The sequence below is a fragment of the Gordionus sp. m RMFG-2023 genome, chromosome 1 (genome assembly GCF_954871325.1).
Source record: "Gordionus sp. m RMFG-2023 chromosome 1, tfGorSpeb1-WG-v2, whole genome shotgun sequence".
In the NCBI taxonomy this organism is placed as follows: Eukaryota; Metazoa; Nematomorpha; class Gordioida; order Chordodea; family Parachordodidae; genus Gordionus; species Gordionus sp. m RMFG-2023.
In genome coordinates this window covers 14,421,576-14,443,505 of record NC_088775.1, presented here as the reverse complement: position 1 = coordinate 14,443,505, position 21,930 = coordinate 14,421,576, and the positions used below count along the sequence as shown (strand labels likewise).

Genomic DNA, 21,930 nt, shown 5'->3' with positions numbered 1-21,930 from the left:
CTTTATATTTTTTCTGAGCGTTTCAATTTGAGCCATTAGTATTTTTTTTCTAGAAAGTTAAATTTTTATCTGAGTATCAAGAAATAAATCTGAGCATTCAGTATTATATTTGAACATTAAGTATTTTTTCTGATTTTAAAAAAAAAATTTCTGAGCATTTCACTTTTAATTCTGTCCGATTAAATAGGAGCTGTAAAGCGTTGCCCTATCCTCTAAAAATTTTAATATAATATTTACGATTATAGGCTTCAAGGAAAATATTTTTAATTACATGATCTATCAGATTTGACAAGATATAAAAATAATTTCATCATATTAAAATACCTCTTTAATATACTGTACTTTTAACCCATATCTAAACCTTTAATTAACCCTAACCCATATCTTTTTAACATTTAATCCTACTTATCTTGTTTAACTATATATATTTCATCCAAAAATTTTGGTTATTATCAATATTTCCACAGTATGCAGGGATCAGCAAAACTCGAGTGGGCATATTTGCACAAAGTTGCTCACCTGTTAAATATTTTAACCGGTCTGTTATATTTTTTTAAAATTTCCAGCCAGTTAAACTTTTATAAAAAGTTTGCTTCTTTAAATTTATTTGATCTATTAAAATAAAGAAAAAACAGATTTAGAGGCTCTACTCAATTTTTTATAAATATAGATTGTGTAAAATAACAAATTCACTTCGCATGTTTGACGCACCTTCACACGATTTTCTAATGATATTTTTTGATTATAGTCCATGTTTAGAGATACAAAGACTTAAAATAAAGTCTTTTACTCAAAGAATTAGTGGCCAAAACTACTCAAAAAGCATTTTAATAATTTATCTATTATATTAAATATATCGCGAGAAAATTTGTAGTTCGATCATATATGTTTATATCTTGAGTAACTGCCCATTTGTATAATTTTTTTTATTGTCAAATTGTTTTTTAATTCGTTTTCTAAGAGTGTTAAATGGGTCTTTCGAATGTAGTTTGCTCAAAATTGTCAACATATCCTTTTCCCCTTCTAAATAAATTCCACAGAATGAATTCCCAAACTTTAACTTCTTATTATAATATAAAATCCGAATAATATGAATATAATTGGTAATTTTAATTTCGCCTTTTTTAAATTCCGCAAAATAAATATAATTTAAATAGTATAAATAAAACAAAATAATAAAATAACTTAAAACAAGGAAATTCTATGGCAACTCACCTCATTAACTTAAAACAAAGAAAATCCATGGTAACTCACCTCATTAATTTAACCAATCATAAATACATTCAATAATATAATATATCCAGAAATAAAGCGACTATTAAAAAAAATGGGTAAGAGATTTATAACGTAAATTTTTATGTGATTCATTGAAATATAAGATAGCGTCATAATTTTATCCTTATATACAAAAAAGGTTTTCTTATAACGTCTGTGGCCTAATAGGTTGAGCGATTGTTTCACTATTATTCCGATAATTCTGGTTTCGAATCCAACAAGTTCCATTTTTTCTGAAGCCAACTAGGTTGTCCCGTGCTATAGGGAATGCTATATAGAATATCGGAGAGGACCACTACCTCTAATACATAATACAAATAAGTGGGTGTTATTGCATTTAAACAATGCCATATATCATTACCCCAAAAAACAAATGTTGTAAATTCAGCGCTAAAAAAACATATTACTTATAACAATTAGAAGTTTGTTTTTATTTTCCAAGTTTGTTTCATTTGAATGGTCTTCATAAATGATTTATTGTATATTGGATCATAATGAGATATGAGCATTATTAAAAATTCGCGATACTTTTATAGCTATAAGGTTTTGAACAATAGAATATTGAAAGCTAATGTTAATGAATGCTTTAAGAAATAATACCAACCGCTTTGAATATGACGGTTTCTTCAAGAATTTTAACAACTCTATAATATTAAATACTTTTTTGAGAATGAAAAATATATTTAATTTCGAATTCATGTTTTTGTGAAAGTGTTGCATTTGGATCTAAAGTAAATAAATTAGATCTATAATAATTATGTAAAATCTTGAAATTAAATATTATATTTTTTAAAATAAATAGTTTTTGAAAAATTATAAATTTCGATTATAATTAATTAAATTTTACTTTCCTGAAGGCCGAAATTTTTTTTTTAACCTAAAGGCTCTGCGGGACTATTTCCAAATAGGATTACTGGCCAACCTGTCCCTTTAGAGGGGATCACAAAATTTCCTAATTAAAAAAATTGTTTCAAATATATGTATCACCTCTCCCCCCCTCTACAAATTTACTTCGTAATCCTTCTTATATTGTAGGATCCATTTTTGGGCGAAATGACCAAACCGAACGACTTAGATTTATTAGTTAAAATAAATTGGCTAGATTATTTTAAACCCATATGGGAGATGGAGAATGATTAAAAATTAGCACTAAGGCTTCAATATCTACTATCCAAAACATTTTATTCGGTCTCTAACAAATTCATTAAAATTTTATACATTTTTAAAGCTTAATTGTGTCACCTTGAGTTAAAATTTTCATAAAATATAAATTTATAAGATAAGATTTTGTCGAATTGTTTCAAAACTTTAAGAAGAATGTTTAAGTTGTTAAAATTTTCAAAAAAAGTTTTGGACTAACGATAAAGTTTTATCATGAGTATTAGGGTTTTAGAAATTGAGTAATGTTTCAAAATAAATTTTTTGATGTTTTGGACACAGAGTAAACTAAAAAAAATGGTATCAAATTTACATAAATAATTTTTAGATAAAGATGATATAAATATATAAGATTATATTGATCTTTTTATATTCATTTTTTAAAATAAATTTATGGTTTTTAGTGATAAAATTGAAGTCCGTTTTGAAATTTGAAATAAAAATATTAAGGATAATTATAAAAAAATCTAAAAGAATATTAATTATCCTAGGGTGAAAGGATTAACTAAAATCTTAAGAAGATATAATATATGAGATAAAAATAAATAATAAATTCATTATGTCGTTCAACTTAGTTTGGTTAACAAGAACAAGACGTGGTCACTGTCACCCTGTCATAAATGCAAAATATGCTAAAAACAAAATATATTGAACTTATAAATTAACTTCATCTAGTCATAGTTGAAAATTATATCGAAAATATATGGTATAAAATAAAGTAACAGATGGAAAAGCATCCCCATTTGAAGAAAGTGGGAAAAATAAATCGAAATATATTGCTTTCATTCTCCAAAAATTAAATGCCTGAAAGTATTTAAAGGTTAGAAAGAAAAGAGATAGGACCAAATATGAAATCACAAAATACAGAACAACGTGAAATCGACAACACACGTGACTAATTATGTAACGATTAGCGAATTTTATAAATGATAATTGTAAACAACTTAATATAATATTACATCCGATTTATGATTAATTAAAACTGTATTCAAAAAGTTTAAGTACTATATTTACTCATCTTTTTTAAAGAAAAAGAGAAATTCCAGTTCTATATTGTTCAAATTTCTTTGTTTCCGGTTCAAGTATATTAAATAAAATAAAAGAGTCCTGGTTGCGGTTTTTAAAAATTTTTAGGAGGAAATTTTGATTATTAAATTGGAACCTGATTTTAAACTTTAATAAAAAAAAATTAAGATCTGAAACCCCATTTTTATAAACTACAGGATCCGGAAACAGAACTATTTAAACAATATATATATTCAAAAATAAGGCAAAATATTTTCCGTCCAGATCTCAAACTCTGGTAAAAAAAATTATAAAAATTTTTGTGCCATAAATGAAACTTTTTAAATTCAAATTATGCACGAGCTAAAATAAATGGTCACACTTACTCCACTCTAATATTTTTTAAATTGTTAATTTTTACTACTTTCAGAGATCTATCGAAATCCTAAAAAACGACTCAGACTTGGGAGGCTCAATGAAACGTACTAATGTATGAATTTATGAGAGAGTAGAGTCTGCCTCCGGTATTCAAAAGTATGTAAAATATGGTTAAGAATAAAAATTTTGTGAAAAGCATTATTTGAGCAATTATTCCTTTTTTATTAAAGTTATAATACAATCATAATAATATATTTTCATAAAAAAATTGGTTCGTTTAAGACTGACTAAAAATAAAACATAATTTAAAAAAATTATTAACGGATTATTTATTAGCGGCACTCGTATTATTATAACAATAATCATTTAAAAAAAATTGCATCTAAATATTTAGCACCAACTCAACATCTACGTAACCAGTATTCAGTGGAACTTGCACAGGGAAAAATTGAGTAGTTACATTCGGAATATTGACCTTTTTAAAATATTTATTTGTTAATAATAATATACTATTTTTTTCAATGATAAGGCACCACGTGGCCAGCTAAATTAAATTCATTATGTTACTTTTTTGTAATTATATTTTAATAATATCAGAGATCTGCAACCCGACTCGTACCGGGCAAAGGTTATGATAAATCTGTTTATATCAATTAATCAACCAGAAAACGTTTAATATTAATTTACTGGTTATATTTTCAATTTTTCCTTCTTAAAACAATTTGCAAAATAAGATTATAATTTTTCAAAATAAAAAACCAAATTTTAAAAAATTCCGGGCTGGTGGGTATTAAAAGTAAAAAAATTTCAAAATCGAACCTGGTCTAAAATTTGGACCTCTATATCTGATAAACATTAAGACCAAAATTTTTTTAAAAAAAAATCATAATAAATTGTTTTTTTTAAATAAAAAATATTATAATAGATTGACAACTGAGAGAAAGAAAAAACACCAGCCAGAAATAGACTATTTTAAAAAAAACAAAATATTTATATACTGTTTAAAAAAAGGAATTTTAAATTATCGATTAGAAAAATCCTATTAATAGCCAATCATTATAAAATACTAGAATCCAAATGAATATTAATTATCATGAAATAGTTTGTATATAAACTACATCTAAATGTATGATTTTTTTCAAAAAAAACAAACAATTGATGATTTAGTCATTTATAAATTAAGATTTCCGCAAGTATCCTGATTTCGTTAATAGATGTCCAAACTTCTGCCATCTATGAGCAAATCTCCAGGCGTGCGTAATATTGAGATAGCCGTTTTCAAAAATCAAGCCTTTTAACAACACTATACCCAACTATATTTAATGATAATAACGAGAGCTAAAATAGCCAACGAAAAACAACATTGTTCAAATTTTGTAAAAGTAAATGCTCAAATATGGGCAAAATTTCTAACCTTGATTACGTAACTACCCGGCAATAAAAGCCTCCAAAAATAGCCCTCATTGTTGGTAAACACATTGTGAATTCTGTTTTTGACATATATTTCTGCGTAGGGTACCGGAAGTTTATTTATCGTCAGAACTCGTCCCCTGATACCTTTAAAAAATATATGCCATGTATATTAATGAAGAATAATCATTATTGTTAAACAATGATTCAAAGGGTGGTTGGATTGAAGTGACATACTTTTTCACTTAATCATAACTGCGTCAGTTTTTAAGTTTTTTTTCTTAACAATTCTGCAAAGTTTTATAAATTTTTCTTAACTGGTATAGAAAACATGCAACTTTATTTAAAAATAAAAAAACCAAACGATTTTTTTCGATACCAAATAATAAAAAAAATATGAGTTTTACTAAAATGATTTAAGCTTAATTAAAATCTTATAACAAGAACGACATTATGGTACCAAACGATTATTTCAGAAATTTCCAAATGGAAATTGGCCTCTTTCAGGACTCAATTGGGAGACCGCGAAGTGCTTGAACTCAGAAAAATATTAAACTTGTTGATACACTTGTAATAAGTCAAGAAGACCACGGGCACCCATAATTTCTCAAATATCCAGAGATTGGTATATCACAAACTTCAGTGCATCAAATTATTCATAAGAATTTGTGACTAAAAAAAGCTCGATATCTTACAACTGCAAATAAATTTGCTCATTTGATTTGTGCTAAGAAACTTTTGCGTAAATTCAATTCCGGTTTGATTCATTTGATTTGGTTTACCTGTGAAAAGCTATTTCTAGAGATCTGCAAAAGTAAGCCCGGCCCATACCTGGCCCTTTTTTTAAAAAAAATAGGGTTTGGGCTGGGTCGGGCCTAATATTAAGAAAATTCGGGCCGAGTCGGGCCTTAGAATTTTTTTTAAAATATATCTAAATTTATCAATTTTATGTTAAATTTTTTATGTAAAATAAAAATATTTGATTTTATTTATAGAAACTAGACGCCATATAACATATATCGTTTATTTTGAGTAATTATAAAAATTAATATGTATATTTAAATAAATTTGGGCCGGGCCGGTGGGTGGGGCCGGCAATACTTTTCAAAAAAATTCGGCGGGCCGGGCTGGGTAAAACTTTTTTAAAAAAATTTCGAGCCGGGCTTGATAAATTAGGCCGGATGCATCACTACTATTTACTGCTTCACCCGTTAATAAGGAATGATAGTTTTTATATTACATCCACCATAAGAATGAAAGAAATCAGTGCTAATGGACTACTCAGGTGCCATTCACACTTTTCAAAATCTGCCATAGTTTCGATTGGTGTTTCAAATTTTGGCACTAAACTTGCTCATTAATATCTAGCAACACTTGTCATAAGTGTATCGTCAGAATCTGTGTTTACTAGTGAAGCTGGTGTGACAGCCCCTTCCTTCCCTAAGTATTTCTGAAAAGAAATCTTCGATATATTAATTTTAATTTAACTATTTGTTTAAAATTTCTTTAATTACTATATAAATAAGTGAATATATTTATAATGTTATTATTATAAAATAAATGATTTAATAAAAAATATATAGTATACTTTTACACATAAATTAAATATGTATAAATAACACAATCAAATGATATCGGATCGGCCTCAAAAAAGTGGCATTGGAACACCCCTGATTATAATGTTCTGTATCCAGTTTTATTTTTTTTTTAAAAATTGAAAGATTTATCATGTTAAAATAGGAGATCAATGCAATAATGTATACAAAGGATTATTCCAGATAATATTGTAGTATTTTTATTGATGCTATAGAAGAAATGAATTATTAAAAAAAAGTGATCATAGAGCATCATAATACTCATCCGATATAATATTACATACCTCTCCTTGTCTCATCCAATATTCGTATAATCGAGTCTTTGTGGCTGTTCCAATAAGTCAAAAGCGCAGTGGGTTCAGGAAATTTTGGGCAGGAAAGCTCGATGGTAAGCTCGAATACACCGTTAAAGTAATTATAATCTTGCATTCCACCTTCAAATAATTTTTTTAAGGAAGATTACTGTGATTAAAGAGAAGGCGACTTTTAAGTTTTTTTTATAATCTTGGCCAGTAAAGTATTTATAAATAAAAATATTTCTTTCTTTCTCTAGTATAATTATAATACAATTGTATTTGTTTATATTACATATTATCTTTAAATTGTTTATTTCATCATATTAAAATGAGTTCTATATACTTTTTTAAATACATTTCCTTCAAATCAGATTTTTAAATCTCAAAAATCTCTCCTAAATACATGATTTAAACTCGAAAGATTATTTAATCTCTAACAATATTATTTGATCGTGTTAATATACCGGTGATGGGATACCATTTAGCCCCGTTAGTAATTCCTGGCTCTATATACTCCTCCCTGGAACATTGGCCTATAATAGCATCTTGCTGAAGTACTCCCACATAAGATTTGGATAAATGCTTGAATACGTCGTCATCATCGGACAGGTTTTCGTTAGAAGGGTTGCTTTCTAAATTTAATGGTATGAAAAGTAAATTTAAAATTATGGGCAAAAAGAGAATGTAGGTTAACAATATTTTTGAAAATCATAGGAGAGTCGGCGGGGGGGGGGGTCTAAATCCCCCCTCCCACATTTTAACCAAGTATAGGAGGCCTAAATTTGTTTTTCTGTAAAATCTACCTTCATTAAGAGATTCGGGCATTATCCCTTCAGATACTTCATTTTATTTAAGTGCATTGAAGATGGGACCTGACCTATTAATAAAGAATATTGTGTACGATTTTATCTCTCAACTATACGTAAGAGTGGTTTTAACCACTTTCGACTTATCTGTAGCTTATAAAAAATTTGCTATAGCTGTTAGCTCTGGTTGTAAAAAAAATGACTCTGATTAAATGCCATGGTCATTTTTAAATAATTTCTGGTTGCTACTTTTTTAATCATTATCAGTGATCCCTATTCCTAATGAATAAAAAAAACATAAAGTTGGCTAATAGTCGGGTAAACTTAGTCGTTTTCCCTTTCATAAGGGCTAAACTACAGGAATATCAAAGTAATTAGGCTATTAAAATAAAATATTCACGTATAAGAATAACTCTCTTTAAAATGATATATAATTTAATAAATACAAAAACCTAGAACAAAAATTGAAAATGGCCTAAGAATAAAATATGCTATTTTTTTCGTTTTTCATTTACATATCAAGGCATATTCTTAAAAAAATTGATTAAGCACGAGTTTTGGAATTAATGGATATATTTTCATAAAGTGCATTTTGATTCCCGGAAATAGCAAATGTTCCTAGATTTCATTGTTTTATTAGTATTCTTATATATATTATATAAATACAGAATATACGAGAAATGGGGTTCTTATTATCGTAAGGATAACTAACGACCAGCGCTCCCCCGTGGAACGAAATTGAAAAGACAAAATTTATTTCCCGCAACCAATTCATAACCGCTACGGTCTCCAGCTCGCGAGGTACGTCATTTTCCATAAAGTAATCGGGAAAATTGCGATTTAAATCAACATTAGGATCACTGTTACCTCTAAAAAATGAGTGGTGCATTGGGAAGGGGATTGGGGGTCATATAAATAAAATTATTTATGGATATATATTTAAATTGAATTAAAGTACTGGTGACATCTTATAAGAATCAAAAATTATAAGAGGTAGAGGAAACGCTTTTTAAACCCGATATATATTGTTAAATTATAGGATTTGAAGGGAACGCAAAGCAGGATATTAGGGTTGTGCCGATATTAAATATCGAATCGGATCGGTACCGATATTTAGCGTTTTCCAAATATATCGGATCTAGCCGATACATGTAAAAACCGATCCGATCTTTTTACTTTTCTTTTTTTTGTTATTTTATGTTATGTATATTTATTTTACATTATTATAATATTTTCTAAATAATTTTTTCTTAAACAATGCAAATGCACAACACCCTCTAAATTTGATTTCTTTTTTTAAAATAGATTTTATAGTATATTAAAAGTTTTTTTTATAAAAATAGAAAGGAAAACTCAAAGTTTTATTTATTTCAAATCTTTTTAAATAATAACGTCAGTTTTATTATTTATACTTTAAAATAAAAAAAAATTTTTAAATATGGTATCTGAATTATGGAAATATTTTACAAAAGACAAAGATAATTTTGCAAAATGCGTTATCTGCGAAATCATCTGAGTCTGCCTTCAATACGGCTGGGGATATAGATAGTCCATATCGTAGAAGCTTATTGCCAGAAAATCGAGGCTCTAAAAATCTAATATATTAGAATTTTATATATTAAATATAACTTTTATAATTCATACCAACATAAAATGGATATATTATTAAATATATTTTTTTAATTAGTTAATTGTAGAATTAAAAAAATTAAATTAAATGCATAAAAAATATTGATATCTTAATTACATTTGGTTCAATGGGGGGTGGTGAAAAATCAGTATAAATATTGGATCGGTTTTGAAGCAATATCGGAAAATATCGGATCGGTGAATATGTGGATCGGCACAGCCAGGATTTTAGAGTTTTATAAATATATAAACCGAGCTATAAGGCACACGGAGTAAAAAGGTAAACACCAACATTTCCATTTTTAGAGATAATTATCTATAATATATATTAAATTTAACAAATGTTCTTTTAGTAATGGGGGGGGGGGGGGCTGTGCTAATAATAGATATTGATCAAACGCTGATTTTTGCTTTGATAAAAGTAACTTTATCGAATTTTATAAAATTTATAGGATATATTTCGCGATGTCCAAGCTACCGATTAAACTTAGTCGAGTTTTATCTAGAAAAATTTTTAAGCATTTAAGCTAACTTAGTGTTGTTAAATGGCTCGATTTATACCGATTTTTAAAAACGGATAGCTCAATATTTTAGTCAAAAAAATATTGCCTAAACATTGAGATTTCGCTAATAGATGTCCAAACCTTTGTACCATCTATGAGCATAATCTTCAGGCTTGCGTTATATATTTCTGTAAAAATATTAGGTTAGACTTGAAACGTTATTATAATAGCAATCCTTTATTTTCTCATATATTCAATTCAAGTGCGGTAATTACAGTTGCCAAGATTTATATAAAAAGGGAAAAAAATCATCTACAATTACCATTTGTATCTCCATCTATACTTTAAAAAAAGTGAATGGAACCTAAATAACAGTAAAAAGCGCAAAACAAAAATTGACTTCAATACAATGCACTGTGTTGAATGGGCATATTATAGTTATAGGAATGATCTACTTTATATGCGCTATTATTGTATTATAATTTATTATAGAATATTTATCATTTTGTATTAAATTTTGTGGTGTATGTTTGATCTTCGCTATTTTACCCGAATGACCCATCTGCCGTTAATTATTAGAAATTTACTGCATCCTGAATAACGCCCACACTACAAAAAGGTAAAAACTCCGAGTTTTTAAAAATTTGATTACTTAAATATTTTTGAAATAAAAAGTTAATAAATTTACTAGCCATTAATAATAATTATCGATTTTAATATATACTATTAATCTATAGTAGTTTTTTAAAACCTCGCTTTAGCCAATTTTCAAAGGCTAAATCAATAAAATCTTTCCTTTCTTTCTTTTTTAGTAATTTTTTGTTTTGGCTAAAATCTTGAGTAATCTAATTGGTCTTTAGCAATTGCTTATAAAAATTTAAAAAATTGTATTGGGAAGCTTTGAATTGGGGCCTAGCTTTGATTCGTGAATGGAAAACGCCATTTGATTTATAACTCTTGAAGGGTATTTTAAAATCTTAGATATAAATTCCATTTTGAGCCTATAGCGAGGAGCCACTTTGTCACAACATTTTCCAACTTAAGGTCTTATATATAAAAAAATGTCCTTTATGATATTTTTTGTTAAGCAAAAATTTAAACCCATTATCTTTTTTATTTAAAAAAAATAAAATTTTTTTATTATTGACAAACAAGCATGATTATTGACTACCACTAACTAAAGATGGTATTCAGATTTTATCCTTTAAGAATAATCATGGAAACGTAAGGTAGGCCAAAGGCGAGAGAGATTGGTGAATTAATCCAATTAAATTTTAATAAACGTTTCATCACGTAATATCCAACTTATATTCTAATGGTTAAAAAGGGCATCATGTAATATGGATGCTTTTGGCTAAAAAAAAACAAATAAAAGGCTCATGAATTTTGAACCATATGCCCCCGCTGCCGAATCAAAAAAATTCCGCTTACAGGTAAATCATATTAATCCACTCAAAAAATGATATTATAAATGTTAACGTCAAAGTTCTTTTCGTCAATGCGTTATTTCCTTCAACTTAAATTACTTTTTGGACACGAAATTTTTTTTTAATTTAACTGTATTTCAGCATGTGAATGGTGTAGAATATTTACTCAATATCTAGTCCGTATAGTCCTATAGGGGTGGCCAATCAGCCCGGCTATATCGTTATTATAAATTGAATTTGAAAAATAAGAAAAGTTTTTTTAAAATAAAACTTGGTTTGGGAAATATTTGCCATTCATTTTTTTATATAATTATTTTGTAATAAATAATAATAAACAATTAAATCATCAAAGTTAATTGTTGAATATTTAAATTTAATGCATAAACATTTTAAATAGGAAATAACGATTTTGAGTTTTCTTCCTTCTAAGCTTTTTTTTAAATTCGGGCCGCGGGCCTAAATCGTCTTATTAAAAAAAATATTTTAATACCGGGACCGCCGGGTGGACAAAGGGCCGAGAAATTTAGATGAGATTTGTGAAAATTCGCGAAAATAACACATTGTTGAAATTAATATTATAAGCAACCCGATTTTAAATATTTTATGATAAATCATGAAATTTTAAAACATTTTAATTTTTATGGCCTAATTATAATTATTTTATGAATATTTTATTAAAAAATTATTTTTAAATGGCCTATAAACAAATAAATTAAATGGGGGGAAAAAATTGCACATATTTATAAAAAAAATATGACCAACACAAATGTAGTTTTACCTTGGCTAAAAGTATAACTTTTAAAGTTATTTATATATATTCTTTTTTATTGTATAAATAAACATAGTTGGATTATTTTAACATTTTAACTCCATCTTTAATGGGGGAACAGATTTAACTTGACTGCCGGTATTTTAATAATAAAAACAAACAACCAAAGTCGGGTGATCTCTAATGAGTGAACATACTTACCCACAAGACAAATATAAAGAGGTCTGAAACGACTGTGGCATTCTGTTGTACAGGCGCGTAACCAATGGGGGGGGGAAAGGGGGAAATCCCCCCCCCATCGCAAATTTGACTATTTTCATAAATATCATTTTAAGCTAATAAAAATTTTACCCCCCCCCCCTCCCCACCAATCAAAATTTTACAAATATTTGAATATCAATTTTCCAACATATTATTCAAAAATATTAATAAAATGGAAAAATATTTCGTCAAAGAGATTGAAATCAAACGATAATTTATAAATAAGGCTGAGCATGAAAAAAAGTAATGTGTCGTCAGCAGCGATATCATTATTGAATTCAATTGATCAATCATAGTTTATCATTGCTGCTAGTTGCATCTATAAATTATTTTTAGCTCACTACTTTGTAGAAATTTACAAAAACCAAATTTAGATTTGGTTCAGGTTATTGATTTGGCGGAAAATATACATGAACAGGTAGATACAATAAGAATGAATGTAGATAAATATTTTCATAATATTTATCTAGACGTTGAATCGAAGGTTAAATTTTATGATATAACACTAATTAAACCTCGTCTAGCACCTAGGCCATTATTGAGATGAAAATAAATATTGGCTCAACTGAAGAATATTATAAAATATCCATTTTCATCCCATTCTCAGATACTTTTTTATCGCAAATAAAAGTACGGGTTTTAGATAAAAAACAAGTCTTTAGCAATCTTCAAGTTTTATTACCCAAAGATCCTTCTTCATTTTCTAATGCCACTATTGGTAAAATTAAATATTTAGAAAAATTTTATTCCTATGAGATTGATACTGAAATAAATTTAATCAGTGAATTCGAATTGTGATATAAATATTTATACGTTTAGCTATTTTACCTGAGCATGCTATTGATGCGCTCAATCGGTGTAAAGAAACCTTGGCTCAATTTCATAATATTTCAAAGTTGTTTTATATTCTTGCATGTTTGCCTATTACAACATGTACGAATGAAAGGACTTTTTCCAACTTGAGAAGGTTGAAAACATATTTACGAAGTACTGAATCTCGGCTAAATGGGTTAGCTCTTAAATATACACAGAGATTTGGTTCCAACGACAAACGAAATAATTAAAAATCTTGTATTTGATAAGAAGTTAAAAAAACTTGTTAATTTAATTATTTTCTAGTCAATATTTTAAACACACTACTATTAGTATTTTCAATAAAAAAATTATATTCTACTTATATTGTATGAGAATTTAAGCTGAGGCTAGTTTTTAAAGCAAATTTTATAAAAAAAATGACATTACACTTTATTTCAACTTTACATTTAAAAAAACCTTTACATTTAAAAAAACTTTATTAAATATAATATACCTAACTTGAAATAATAAAAAAGAGGCTTGTAATATCCTATCCATAAGCACGAATTAGTAAATAATAGTTAAAAATAGAAATATAATAATTTAATAGAATAGCTAAATAAGACCCGGCCGAAGGCCGGAGAAAAGCTGGCCGAAGGCCAAAGGCCAGGTAAAAGGGGTTTGGGGGCGAAGCCCCCAAAAAAATTCCCCCCCTATAAGAAAATCCTGGATACGCCACTGCTGTTGTATGTATGCTATAAATTATGATTATGTAAACTAATTCACATTGATTATCTGACATTATTATTTTTTTAAATAAACTTTATTAAAATTTTATTATACTATTTAAATAATTTTTTTAAGTGTACATATGTTAGCGGCAATATGTTTTTCCCTAGATTTTTCACATAAATGACTCAAAAGTTAACCGAAAAATATTTACAATTTATAAGGTAGGTATTTTAAACTTGATGGAACATTTCCGATAAAATCAGATTTTTAAATTAAAAAAAACGCTCAAAAAATGATTTAAAGTTAAAAAATACTGCTGGAAAAAACTCATTGTCGCTAACATATATAACTTGTTTTAACTTCTTGATTTATCTTAAAAAAGGATTTATTAAAAACTGTCGATTTACTAATTTTTTAAAAACGGTTAAATCAAGATTTAAAAAATATTATCTAAGCCTCAAGATTGTGTCAAAAGAGGGCAAACCTTTGATAAATGTTAAAACTCACCACTTTAAAAATAGAAATTTGCTAAACAGCGATCAAATTTTATCATAATGCAATAAGATCCATTTTTATCATATATCACTCAACCCGAATCATGTGCTAGCATCCAATCTGTTATTCATACCACTTAGCAAGGATTAAAAAACCATCCTTCCAGGATTCGAACCTAGAATGAAATATATAGTAGAAATTTGCAAAGCGCTGCAAACACAAAGGCCTAGACCAGGCCGGGATAAGGCTGGTGTAAAAAAACATAAATACACAACCCTACCCTCAACCCTGTCAATACTTAATCTGGAAGTAAAAACCCCTTAACTATAAAATTTCCTTCAAATTCTCTATTTACCAATATCACAAATTGATAATGAAAAAATTAACATTCATATGAAAACAAGTAAACAATAATTATCCAAATTACATTGTGAAATCTTTAAGATCAGTACTACAAGTCATCCAATATATTCCGTGCATTCTTCATCTCTTTGTCCTCCCACAATGGCGTCCCGTGATCTCCACATCACAACTTTTTCCCCAAGGAAAATTAATTGTTCATGTCAGAAAAATGACTGACATTTAGTATATTTTATTAAATTTTCTTCTTTTTTCTAACTGATACAACAGCTGGGCTTGGAGATTTTTTAAAAGATTATAACTAACCAGGCTGGGCAAATTTTTAAAAAATATATACGAGGCAACAACTTGTGTAAAAATTCTTAACGAACCGAAGAGGCCTTTAATGACCTCTACTTTATAGTGATTAATCAATCAACGCCTATGGCAAGTATATTTGGGTAATTATAAATTTTTAGCCGAAAACTCTGATTATGACTTAGGGGTTTTTCTTAAAAATATAGCAGCTCAAATTTGAAAGAAACTAATATAAATTAAACCCCTTAATATTAACAAATTTTCTCCAGCAAGTGCCTGTAGATTGAGCAGAATTAGCCTACATTTAGCCATTACCAAATATAATGGCGAGTGCTCCATAGATGCTACTCGATTAGGGGAGACCGGGGTAAAGCGATTGACGGGGTAACAATGTTAACGCGAATAACTTTTTAACCATTGAGTATAAAGACCTTAAATTTGGTGTGAAGATGTATTTTTATATCTAATTTCTTACCTATGTTCATCTTTTAAAAAACTTACCTAATTTTATATATTTTGTCAAAAAACTGTTTTTTACCCAAAAAATATAAAAATCATTCTCTACTATATTTTGCTTTTAGTAAAATTTACATATCCTCAGGATTCAAAATTTGGCACACATGTTCCTTAATGTATTAGCTATAAAATAAAATTTATCTGACATCTTTAGCTATATTAGAAGTCACACAATAACGATATTTATAATATATGTCACCTAGGGGTAAAGCTGTTATGGGTAAAACGGTTAAAATATAAAATTATTCACATTAATTTTTCATTAATTCATTTATTATAATTTTTATTGTATCAATCAAATAATGAGAAATTATAAAAGAAAAACCATATACAGAGATGTAAATATAATAAATGAAGCCATAAAATATAAAATAATACTTCATTAAATTTGTCTGCTAAAAAATTTAACATACCTTATACAACGTTGAGAAGGAGATGTAAAATTGGTATTAAAAGTTCAGATCATCATAAACAAATATTTACAAATGAAGAAGAATCTTAGATTGTGTGACTACATATTAGAAGCAAGTAGGTCATTTATGGGATTAACGCCTAAACAAGTAATTAAATTATATTGTTTGTATTATATTGTATTTCATAATTTTAATAACTCAATTTAAATATCAATATCAATTTGGTAACTTTAATAAAAATGCTCAATTGAAATTATATTGTATTTCATAATTTTAATAATGCTCAATCTAAATATCAATATTAATTTGGTAACTTTAATAAAAATGCTCAATTGAAATTATATTGTATTTCATAATTTTAATAATGCTCAATCTAAATATTATTAATTTGGTGACTTTAATAAAAATGCTCAATTGAAATTATATTGTATTTCATAATTTTAATAATGCTCAATCTAAAAATCATGTGGGGCAACAATTTCAGATTTATGATATTCCAGGAGTGTTAAAAAATGAAGTACCAAGGGCAGTGACATCAAATAATATATTAAATGGATTCTTAGCATGTGGCATATTTCCTTTAAACCCAAATATATTTACAGAACAAGATTATATCTGCTGTAATAATTCAAATGCTAACTCAAACATTGAATTTGAAAATAATGATGAAAATATTAGAGTGACTCAAAATCTTACAGTGACTCAAAATAATGATAGTGATTTATCTATATTATTGAACGAAAATGTTCCAGATGATATTGATGAACCTTATCATGATATGTTACCATCATGCTCAAAAAATTATAATAGAGTATTCAATCCTTCATCTATAATACCTATTTTTAAATTATTCAATATTTCATCGGATAAAATATTTAAAAAAAAGAATTCAGAAATATTAACATCTACACCTTATAAAAAAAAATTATTAATTTAGAGAAAAAAAAAGATCAAAAAATAATTGTTTATGTGTTAATTGTAATAAAAACTATAAAAATAGTCGCGAGGGCCTTGAATGGGCACATTCTAAATGTGCTAATTATGATAATTATTTTACATGTCCTTATTGTATCGATTAGTTTTTAAATAAAAATCATAAATAAATCTTAAATTTGTAATATTTGTTAAATAAAACAATAAATATGTGTCAAATATTATTTTAACCACTTTACCCTAGTGCTTATCCATTTTACCCTGTACCCAGGGTAAAATGGCGAAAATGAGTAGTTTTACATAACTAATCATAGCTCCTAAAATATTATAGGTAGAGGGCTACACTTTTTTTATCTTGTAGAAGAGAGATGGGGCTACACATTGATCTATAATTTGTTGTGTTTGACTCTTGTTTAAAATTTTTATGGTAAATATGCAAAATGCCTATCATTTTACCCCGGTCTCCCCTACAACGATTTTATTTGTATTATAATTTTATAGCTAGGGTTGCCAGATTCATTCAAACAAAAAGCGGGAGAATTTAATTATAATTCTTTCCCGTTGATTATTTCTTTATTTAAATGAATATATCTAATAAGCAAACAGTAAAATAAAGGATGATCCTATTGTATTCATATTTTATTATTAATTAAATTTTTAATTTTTGTTGCATATTCTTTAAAATCTTTACAAGAATAATTAAATTTATATTTGATCATTAATTCCGCTTTTAAATCCGATAAAGATAACCGATAACGATCTTTCCGCCATAAATTTTTAATTAAAATAAATATGCGCTCTGAATCAGCGTTTGTATGTGGTAACGAAAATATAATATTTTATATTTTTTCAAAATTTGGCGAAATGATATTTGAAAAAAAGTATGAATTTGTTTTCATGAGCCAAATTTGATATATTATTTGTTCTATAAATGTATTTAAAGCAACGAATTCCTGAAATAATTATCTAATTTGATATCTTTTATATTGGAATTGCACATTACATAAGATTTTGTCTTACAACCGAGCCATAAAAGTTGTGATAACTTGGGCTTTTAAAGTTGTAACTAATTTATTCATAATTCCACTGCAATTATACTTTCTGATTGCACTTTTTTAACCACGTTGCTTAAGGTCGTCCTTATATTAATGCCAATACATTTTCAAAGAATATTAATATTGAATTAGGATTTTTTTGGGATAAAAAATAAGATTTAACAGCCAAAAATTATATTAAGTCTTTCGAAAGCCGATATTAATGACAGCCATTTTGTTGAAACGATTCGTAAATGTTCAGACCATTCAATATCTTGAGAATCCATAATTTATTTTAGAACAGATACCCATGTCTGGTGGATCTGCTGAATTCGGCATAACATTTTATAGCAATTATTTCTATATCTATTGATAATGAAGCATCCTTTATTCCTACATTGTGAATTGTATGGCACAGGAAACCAATGGGGATAACATTTTCATTGAAAACTAATAATTCCGTCATTACACTTTGCCTTTTCCCGAAATTCACACTAATATACGAAAAAGCTTTTACATTTAATAGTGAAAGGTTACAATTTTCAAGGCTCTGCACAAGCATAGACACAATATCGTTCGATTTCTCCTAGTCCGATGAAAATTTTTTTAGAAGTTTGCTTAAAACACTTATTTTCTTTATTAAAATAGCGCATCATTATTTGGGAATGTTTCAGTATTTATTTGATGGGCTATATAAAACTGTTAAAATTTTAAAAAATAAATTGTTTACTAGTAAAATATTATTTTATATAGATTGATTTCTAAAAATTATATAAAATACTTATTTCACATTTATATAAAAATTATTTTCATCATCAGAATTAGAGTAATTATTATATGATTTATCTTATAAAAATCAGGAAAATTTTTTTTAAGAAAATTGGGAGAAAGCGTAAATCAATAGCGGGAGTATTTTAGCGAAAACTAAGGTAAAAAATCGTGAAATTTGGCCACTATTGTGAGATCTGACAACCCTGGTTTTTTGGTATATATCGATCCAAACAATAAAAAGTAAATAAAAAACAATTTCGCTCAAAACTTGAAAAACATTTACCTATATTTTTAGGCCATATATATGCGAATCTCACGTAGGTGCAATATTTTTTAGCTAAATTGAGTAGCCATTTTTCAAAAAATTGGCTAAAATCAAGGTTTTTGAAAACATTATCATCCCTAGTTTTGTGCATTTAAAACAAATAATTCAAATCCTTTTTTAATACGAACAGTGGCGTAGGTATGAGGGTTGGGAGCTTTGGGGGCACCCCCCCCCCCCATAAAAATTTTTTTTAAAAATTATTTTATTTTAATTTACTAAATTGATAATAAATGCTTGAAATTTAAAAAACCATTTTTAAGTTTTTAATTTATTATAAATAATAATTGATCTACAGTATTTGATTATTTTTATATTTTTTTAAAATAAACTATATGACGCTTATTTGCAGCACTTGAATTTTATATATCAAGCAAGTAAAAAGATTCAGCAGATGCTGAGAATCTTTTACAAAGTTACAATTTTTAATATCAATTCAATGTATTTTTTATTTAACATATGATTTTAGCCAAATGCTACAATAAATTGATTTGGATTTAAGAGGTTATGAATAGAGCAAAGGATATTGTTGAAATATTAACAAATATCAGAGGAATGTGAATGAAAAATTTCATGAAGTATATGAGAAGGTAAAGGAAATTGCTGATATGTTTGGGATTGAAATTTTTAAACCTAGAGTAGTTTCTAGACAATCCAATCGCTCAAATAAAATTGAAAATATGAGCAGCAAATAAATAATAAACATTCCATTTTATAATATTCCAATCGATTAATTGATAAAATTAGCCTGGTCATGCCTGGATTTTTAATTTTTAAGCCCCACCCTGATTTTTAATTTTTTTAAAAAATCATACAACCTTTTGGCCCGTTCCTGTTAGATTTGAGTGTGGCTAAGTTACAGACCTGCGGATTTTTAATATATTTGATAATTTAAAAATAATAATTATGTGATATATAATTTAAGTGCATAGTTTAATGTTGTGGATACAAAGTAACACTAGATTTCTTTCATTTCCATCAATCTGGGAAAAATAGATCCCCAAAAGAGAAGATATTCCATGTTTGTGGGTAAACTGCAGGTATTTATAGGCATTAAGCTAGTTTAAACTAGTTGTTTAAAAATTCATAGGCTTATGAAGCATGTATTGGTTATAAAAGGGTTGAAAATTGGCAAAGTTTTAAAAAATAAGCTAATGAAGTATTAACACAAATAATAAAAATATTATAACAAGTAAAAAAAATTTGTTCGCTAAATTTTTCAAGATTACCAGTAAGAGCATTTTTTCTGTGTAAACTAGGTTTGTAACAAGCAAGGTTTAAGCCCTCTCCCCATTATAAAAATTTAAATAATTGGTGGGTGGGAAGAAAACATTTTTAACAAAATGAGCAGGTAGGATTTCAAATATTGTATGGGTGGGATATGGAGGGTGGACTTGTATTTACAATTATTTCAAATTTTATAAGTAAAAATATAATATATTTAAATAAAGAGAACATCTACCAAATAATTTTTAGTATTGGGTCTGTAATTTTTTTTTTATCAAACCATAAGCAAAGTGGTAAAAATAATTGGTGTACATCAAATCAGGTATGATCAGAACAAAAATATGTTTCTATAATATGAAATTTTTATGAGGAAAAAGGATTAAGATTAGAAATAAATTTAATCTAGTTTTTATCAATATAAATATAATTTTTTGGCTGCTATAGATAAAAGGTATCATTGTATATCTATTTTTACTCTTTGAAATAATTTGTAAAAATATTATTTCATAAATGTTAGACTCTCATAATTATATTTAAATCAAAATAACCTCCATTGGTGATTTTCAACTTGTAGAGCATGTTCAAATCCATCAGGATTTAAAGATGGTAAAATATGTATTATTGTTTCTTTCATGAATGAATTTAATATTTTATAACCATCTTCATTAGATGGAGTTAATATATATTCTATAAAATGAAGAAGAAGTTCTCTTCCCACAGCCTATATATGTTTAATAATATGTATATTCTGAAATTTATATAAAGTATTAATAACATAGAAATCAGGAAATATAAATATCATATATTTTAAGTAAATAATTTAAATATTACCTCATCACCATGAATATTCCCTATTAATTTTACATTCTTATATTTTTGAAATTCCAAACGACTTGGTTTAATCAATGATATGGCTAAAACCAAAATAGCTCTATCTATAAATCTATTTATTATTTGAATTTTTTTATAATTGATAACTTTCTTTGGTGGTTCCTATAGAATATAAATAAGTTTTATCTGGATACTTAGCATTTATTTCCATTAAATAATTTTTTAGTTCATCATAGTTATGATATGTAAAATTTAACTGAATAGGATTATTTATAATAAATGATGATGCTTTGAATATGGTGATAACTAAATAAAATTTTAAAAACATTTTTCAAAATAAAATGCAAATTTAAATAAATATTAATAGCGCCGGGATAGATTGCGATGTTTATAAATATCATTTGATCGGCTGATTCTAAATATTGCCCCTATCAACGAAAAATTTTAAAAATTAACCTAAAACATATAATATATTTAAATTAATCGATATAGGCTGTATTATCTCTTATTTATAAGTAGTAGGCTCTTTAAATTAGGATATCAAAGGCTTGAAAATTATATATAAATTTATTTACATTTAATTTCTTCTATAAGTACAGAGTGGAGTCGCTAGGGGGGGGGGGGGAGCAGGGGCTTGAGCCCCCTGAAAAATTTGAATAGCACCCTGAATCAAAGAAATTTTTTTTAATGGC

At 27.0% G+C, this 21,930-nt stretch overlaps 1 protein-coding gene across 1 annotated transcript; it reads right to left on the bottom strand.

The window, feature by feature from the left end:
• Window positions 1-4,090: 4,090 nt before the first annotated feature.
• Window positions 4,091-21,529, bottom strand: LOC135924095 (carboxypeptidase M-like). The gene is made up of 8 exons (XM_065459165.1): window positions 21,386-21,529; window positions 21,239-21,342; window positions 20,956-21,128; window positions 8,599-8,792; window positions 7,582-7,749; window positions 7,106-7,255; window positions 5,231-5,373; window positions 4,091-4,291 (listed from the first exon to the last, which is right to left on the bottom strand). Exons 1-8 carry the CDS (start codon window positions 21,447-21,449, stop codon window positions 4,199-4,201), a joined length of 1,089 nt encoding a protein of 362 aa, XP_065315237.1. The 5' UTR covers window positions 21,450-21,529; the 3' UTR covers window positions 4,091-4,198.
• Between the last annotated feature and the right edge of the window lie 401 nt (window positions 21,530-21,930).

Coding starts and splice junctions, on each gene's coding strand:
- LOC135924095 (XM_065459165.1), bottom strand. CDS start 21,449: ATGGAAATAAATGCTAAGTATCCAGATAAAACTTATTTATATTCTATA. Junction 21,343..21,385: donor TATAGGAACCACCAAAGAAA/GTTATCAATTAT, acceptor ATAGATTTATAG/ATAGAGCTATTTTGGTTTTA. Junction 8,793..20,955: donor GTTGAAAATCACCAATGGAG/GTTATTTTGATT, acceptor CTCATTTTTTAG/AGGTAACAGTGATCCTAATG.